General features: G+C 42.4%; 1 protein-coding gene across 1 annotated transcript; it reads right to left on the bottom strand.

Annotated features, from left to right (window-relative positions):
* Positions 1-695: 695 nt before the first annotated feature.
* LOC118089990 (myelin P2 protein) lies at positions 696-6,192 on the bottom strand. Its single transcript, XM_035125232.2, has 4 exons — positions 5,716-6,192; positions 4,111-4,283; positions 2,216-2,317; positions 696-949 (listed from the first exon to the last, which is right to left on the bottom strand). The coding sequence occupies exons 1-4, from the start codon at positions 5,882-5,884 to the stop codon at positions 899-901; spliced, it is 495 nt and encodes a 164-aa protein (XP_034981123.1). The 5' UTR covers positions 5,885-6,192; the 3' UTR covers positions 696-898.
* Positions 6,193-7,178: the final 986 nt, after the last annotated feature.

The raw sequence follows: 7,178 nt of genomic DNA, 5'->3' as shown, positions 1-7,178 counted from the left end.
CCCTATTGGTACTACCTCCCAGAACACCTGTGTGATACCACTTCTCATACTTACTTCCAATCCCTCCTCAAAACTCATCTTTTCTGTTAATACTTTGGCACAATCCCCTAGTTTTAATGACAGGATTTTTCAAGACATGTGTTTCATGTGTCATGAGTCCCATGGAGGTGTCATAGCAGGGATGGTCAGATTATGAGGAGAATGGGAATAGCTCCGGCAGTTGGTACAATGTTTGGTGCTGGCTCTCTTGAGGACATTGTCAGTGTTTTTCTCCACACTGTGATGTGCTGCCTTCATTTATTGATTCAAATTCGGTGGCCAAGTACGGTAACAAACCAAACTACATTTTCATTAAATAACATATTATGCAGTTCAGGTATGCTTAAATTAATGTGCCTGGCATTCAACAGAATGAAGTTACATTCCTGGGGGGAGGTGAAAAAATAGTTCTAGAAGCCATCTGTATTCTACAATTTATTTTCTAGCCCCAGTTGCAGTCTGAGTAACTGAAGCCGTGAATAAGCTTTTATTTATTCGCCAGGTGTTTTTTTTTCTCCAGAATTCACCCTATACGTTTATGAGATTCTCTTTCATTCATCTGCCCTGTGGCCTAAAAGAGTTGATTTCTTTTCACACAGAGAGACACACTTCTGTCTAGCACATTCTCTGTACTAAAAAAATACATTCACGTGTCGGATAGCGGTAAGCATTTATTGAATCACAAATACTTCCACATTTGCTTATACAGCCATTTCTAAATCTATGTTTACAGCTTAGACGCTCTATAGTAAAATGAATTGAGAGGGGAAAGGGCATGATGTTTAGCTCCCCCGCTTCCCCACAGAAATAATGTGAATCAGACAAACTAGATTCAGTTGAGTAGGGACTTGGAGATTCCTCACATCTTCTCATAGACTCTTGTACAGGTGACACCTTTCACGGTGCATTCCTGAGAAATCAAAAATAACATAGGACATGTGGGTTACACTTACATAAAGCCTTTTGAAATGACATTACATCAGGAGCTGAGAACCTGTGGCCTTCTAGCTATTGCTGAACTACAACTCCCATCAGCCCCAGCAAGCATGCTCAATGGCCAGGGATCATGGGAGTTGGAGTTCAGCAACATCTGGAGGGCCACAGATTCCCCACCCTTGCATCACACTATCAACCAAAACACAGTCCACCTCACATTTTAACGCTATCAAAACATCTTGACTTATTATAACTTGCACTATGTGGTGTGGCTAGTATCCAATTTTTGCTTGTGCATACTTCTCTATCCCACAATTGGCTTTGTACCAACGTTTCATCCAGGGCCGGCCCTACGGCCAGGCTGGGTGGCGCAGGGCACCACGGCGCCGGCCCACCAGGAGGGTGCCACGAGCTGCGCCCGCCCGCTGGCCAGCCGGTCCGCCAGTCCGCCGCGCAGCTGCGCCCACGGCAACCGCACTGTGCCTGCCCACCTGTCGCGCAGCAGCGCCTGCGGCAGCCGCACTGCGCGCTGCGCCCACCCGCCCACCGCGCTGGGAAACGGGGCGGGGGGGCGCCGGAGGGATCCGGCGCACCATGGCGCCAGGGGCGCTTAAGACGGCCCTGGTTTCATCCCTAGCAGTCACTTGTGGGGCTTGCACACACCTCAAATCAGAACCCCACCCCCAGTCTTGCATGCAGTCATTTAAAAAATGCTGTTGTAAATACATTACATGCGGTCATGAAATACTTTTAATCCACAGTGTGTATGGCAGGTGGAGAACAATTTGGTTCCTTGCTTGGCTCCAGATCCCTGAGCACTGGCAGGTGGGTATGTGGTGGCAGCTGCTTGAAAACCTTAAACCTGATGATGTTTAAGCCAAAGCCACATGCACAACCTTGAAACCCCTAACCTTCATCAAGGTTGGCATTTGCACTAAACTGGGCATACAATTAGAGAAAAGCAAGATGAAACCCAGCCATTCTTGAACCATTGCTAAATCTAATTCAAGTGCACTTTCCCCTTAGCTACTACTGTGTAATCTATTTTAAACAGGCCCTTGAAGGATTGGAGGGTTGCTATTCAAAACTGGCAAAAATGCCCTTCAAAAAATTGGGGCACAATCCTTCAAATCCTACTATTACAATGAGAAAGCTAATAACATGGTTATAGATTTCTCACTGAAATCAATGTGATTGAAAACTGCCCAGAATGGGTCACGCATTATGTAGTTTAACTTACCACCACCATTTTCCCATCAACTAGTTTCCTCCTTATTGTTGATTCTTTGCCATTCCACTTCTGCATTTGAACCAATGCACCTTTTTCTAAGGTTACAACAGTCTGGAGACACAAAATAAAAAATAAAAATGTGGCTAGTTTGTAGTCCCTCCCCTTCCCCACAAATATCAAGTCAAAGCTGGGATGCCATTTTGGGGGGGGGGGCAGTCTTATACATCATTGGTATTCAAGTAGCATATGGTTATATCTCAAGAGCACTTGTATTTCTTTCTAATCATCATCATACGGTAGTAGTAGTAGTTTTATTATATCCTTCTTGTAAATGAGGTTCCTGGTGAGCTCTGTCCAAGCAACTGATTGGGCTGACACCTGTTTAACTTCAGCATAAGTTGCATAGGTGGAGCCAGGACAGGAACAGGGGAGGTTGAAGGCACCTCTGATTCATAGCTGTCAAATTTTCCCTTTTCTCGCGAGGAAGCCTATTCAGCATAAGGGAATTTCCTTTTTAAAATGGGAGAACTTGATAGCTATGTTCTGATTTGAAGGATTGTCTGGTCCAAGTCCACTTTCAAGATAAAGAACCAGAAGAAAGGAAGGAAAGAAAGAAGTTGCTGATCAACAGTTAGTACCTCGAGAGCAGATTGAGTGGGTGCACAGCTCACCTGGTGACAGTCTCCCCCACTTGTTGTCTCGAGAGACAATGGAGCATGTCTCTGGGAGTGAAGTCAAATCACTGCATTAGCACAGGCATCCCCAAACTTCGGCCCTCCAGATGTTCTGGACTACAATTCCCATCATCCCTGACCACTGGTCATGTTAGCTAGGGATCATGGGAGTTGTAGGCCAAAACATCTGGAGGGCCGCAGTTTGGGGATGCCTGCATTAGCAGCATCAAAGTGACTTGCTTGGGGTGCAAGCCTGGGCAGTGTGTACAGAGGTCCTCATCATTTCTATCTATAGCACGTATAGAAACCATCATCTTGACCATTGGATCCACTATTGGTCTCATCCGCTCAATCTGCCGGAGCCTTTCTTCACATACATGGGGAAGTCCTTAACTCACTGAGGATTTGAGACCCATCGGCCTTGGCCAGTCAAAGCCATTTCCTGGGGTGTGGCTGCTGTCTCATGCTGACAGCTTCTAGGAGCCACAGGTGAGAGCTGAGTGCAAGGTGGGTATCAAAGGTGGACAAACTACCTCAAAAGGTGAATAATGTGTGTCCCCCTACTAGAGATATACCTGTCCCCTAGCACCCCATACACCACCACTACAATGAGTGCATTGAATTCCTATTTAAATGTTAGTCATACTTAGAGCAGACACACTAAAACGAATGAACATAACTAACTTTGGTCTATGATGAAGATGACAACTATTTTTATTTTAAAAAATGTTCTAGAAAGAAGAAATGCCAAGCTGAGTTTATTCCGAGAGAACTGAGTGTTGGACTTCTAAGCTAACAGTGTTTTGGGGCGCTGGCTGTCTCCTGCAACATCTGATGTGATAGCGGAATACTTGATTGTCTGTTGGAGTGTTTGTGTTTCCACTGATGCTTGACCTGTATATTTGTAAATTGGCAGAACATATTACCGAAGAAGAAGAAGAAGAAGAAGAAGAAGAAGAAGAAGAAGAAGAAGAAGAAGAAGAAGAAGAAGAAGAAGAAGAAGAAGAAGAGGAAGCCTCCAGTGATCTCCAACAGAGAAGGAAACCTGGGTAAGTGCTGTTCTCCTGGAAAGAACTTCTCACCCCTTGGAGACTTGGAACAAGTGTAATGTTAACAAGTCTTGCGCTATCTGTATCCCACATAGCAAGTTGCCTTGGTTTCTGTCAAAAGAACTGAAGACCTTACAGTGCTATTAAAAGGAAGAAGGTTGAGGGGAAAGCTATCTCTCACCTTTGTTTTCCTGTCATCTGCAGTGGTTTCTTGAAATTCCTGCCCCAACTTGAAAGTGATCTGTGTATTTTTGAAGGTACTTTCAGTTCTGATTGTTACCTCATCACCCTTCATGCTGATGATGACTTTGGGCTTGGCCAAACTGCTAAGTTTTCTGGTGGCCAACCCCACCCCTACAAACCAGATAAAGAACATTATACCCCATTGGGCATTGCATACATTACACATTCCCTGGCCTCAAAAATACATCTGAAAACTAGAAGTGAAAAAAGGAATATCAGCTGGAGAGAATTACAGTATTAGTGGAGAGTTCTACAATAATTGATTGCCAATGTTCTCCCCAAACTATATTTGAATGGGAAGATTCTTAGGGATTAGCAAATGATCTTAAAACAAAGGGGAACATCCGTCAACCACACTGGTGTATTTAAATGCAAAAGTCAATATGACACAAAATGCAATACTGGATTGAATAAAAGACCAGTGAAGACAGGACTGCCTTATATCACATATCCCCTATACACAGAAGAAATTCAGACATGAATATGCAAGACTTGGTTTCTCTTTTGAGTACTCAGTATCCGAAGACTCACATCTGCATATGTGGACTAGCTCCATTGATAAATAATGCATTTGAGGTGATATCAAGTGATCTCTGTGTAGTGCTTTTTTGGGGTCTGTAATAGTTCATTCACAGATACAAATTATCCCTTAATGCTGCAATCTTGAATTCACTTACCGGGGATAAGTCTTACAGAACTTGTTGAACTTCTAAGTAATGTGCTTAAGATTTCACTGTTAGTGCTGCAGGAATTTCTTGATGAATACATACATATGTATTCATCAGCCCTCCCCCAAAATATCTCCATTTAAGAAATGAAACCGTCGTCGTGTATTTTAACTGTTTGAAATGCAGCCTGGTTGTATACTGCCTAACAAATGTACTGATCCTACAACAAATCCAGTCACCATTCTTGAAATATATCAGCATTTTAGGGCAATTCTCTCTTTATACACAATTATGCCTACTATACACATTTTTGCAAATAATGCATTTTGTATGCTTTTTTCACTAATATGTTTATGGACACATTGACCAAGTTTGCACATCTTTGTATACAGAATATGGCTAGGTACTTGCAGTACAAAATTCAGATAAATGTGAATTCTGAAGGAAGCTGTGTTTTTGTTTTCATATTGTTTCAGAAAGTGCAAATTAGGTAGGTTCACCTTTAAATGCAAACTAAACAGAATTTCTTCCCTATCTGTAATTAAAAGAAACATACCCTAAAAGAATATGGGACACAATATTTCTGCGGAAGGAAAACATAATTCATGATATAAAACTGGGCTCTGAAAAACACCAGGCCATCGCTAGCAGATGCAATTTCACAATATGCAAGACGATAATTAAAGGAAAGGACAGAATCTGAGCATGGTTAATAAGACAGAAGAAATGAATAATTTCTCTTGTTCAGCTTCCTTTTCAAAATGCTTTTTAAAAAAGTTTACTGATCTGAGTGAAAAGCAAGAATCACCAAAAGAAGACATCACTGAAATGTACAGCTATAGCAGCAGTATACCAATATCCACATCAAATCTCACCCAGTTCTTTCATGTAGTCATCAAAGTTTTCACTAGAGACAAGTTTCCAGCTTCCCACAAATTTGTTGCACATTATGCAGGGCTTGCTAGACAGTGTTTCCTCAGAAGAATGGAAGTGATAGGAACAGTTCTCAGTAGGAGGCAGAAGGATTGTGTGAGCCACATGCATCTCAATGGCATCTTTTTAAGAGAGTCCCAGGATGTGTAGTGTTCAGGGCCACCCAATGCGAAGCAACAACGTCAGAGGCCAAACAATGGGCATTTTGTTCCAAGCAATTCATGCTGGTCCCAAGACTAGCAACATTGCGCCTGCCACCAACTCCTCCACTATTGTCATAAAGCAGAATAGTTGGGACTAGAATGTGATCTTGCTGTTATTATGCTGGAAGGAAGATCCGGCACAAAGCCACACTAGAGAACAATATTTGGTTTTCAGGAGGGTGTTATGGGTATGACTAGCAGTTTGCGTGTTTTCAAGAGGAGAGCAGAGGCTTTTTGTTCAGGATGTAGAGAGTTTTGTGCTGGCCGCAAGAAATAATTGGGAGTATGAAATGTTCTTTATACAAGGGAGTCGGGTCTACTATCCTTGAGGAGGCAGTAGTTTTACCACTTCTGATAAACTCATTTCAAACGACATGGTTTTAGACAACTCCCATCCTGACACTCCCTTTTTGAGCAAGGTGATTGGGAGGGTAATAATAGTACAACTGTAACAGAACTTGGAGGATCCTGATTACATCTATTAGTGTTGAGTTCCAACCTGCCTTGGAGACTGACTCAGCCTTGTTCACCCTATTGGATGACCTTTATCAAGAGATAAAGGATGTGCGAGTGACCTTATTACTCTTTCATTAACCTGGTATCATCCTGGACCATCTCATTGGGATGGGAATTGGGGGCACAGTTCCTCAGTGGTTCTATTAGTACTTGCATGATACCTGGCTAAATAGTAGCATTGCAGGGAATGACAATGTCTATTAGCCCCTTGGGAAATATGCTATAGGGTCTGATAGTTCCAATCTTGTTTCTGATGTTGTTTAGCATCAAGGTGTTGGGTGAGATTTACAGCAAGGTATTGTTAACACCCAACTATAATTTCTCCATACAATTACACACACACACACACACACACACACACACACGTGGTAGGAGACTAGGAATGCTATTCTCTTAAGATACATCTGTTCACAAGTATCAAAAATGGAGAGGAGTGACCCATTGTGACTCAAAGTTACTCTATTTCCAATTATTATTATTCTGGTGCAGAGTGATCGCTTAAGAAAAAGAGTGACAAATAGGCAAAACCTCATGCAATTTCTTTGTAGAGCATAAGTAGCAGAACTCAAATGAAAGCAAGATCTGGTGCACCACAGAGTCATCCATTGCGATGAGTAATGTAGGGGAAAGGACAAACAGATTATTATTATCGCATAGCCTGAGTTTATGAAAGCAATAAGCCTGTC

The sequence above is a fragment of the Zootoca vivipara genome, chromosome 8 (assembly GCF_963506605.1).
Source record: "Zootoca vivipara chromosome 8, rZooViv1.1, whole genome shotgun sequence".
In the NCBI taxonomy this organism is placed as follows: Eukaryota; Metazoa; Chordata; class Lepidosauria; order Squamata; family Lacertidae; genus Zootoca; species Zootoca vivipara.
The sequence above is the reverse complement of the archived record's forward strand: the minus strand, read 5'-3'. Positions and strand labels throughout refer to the sequence as shown.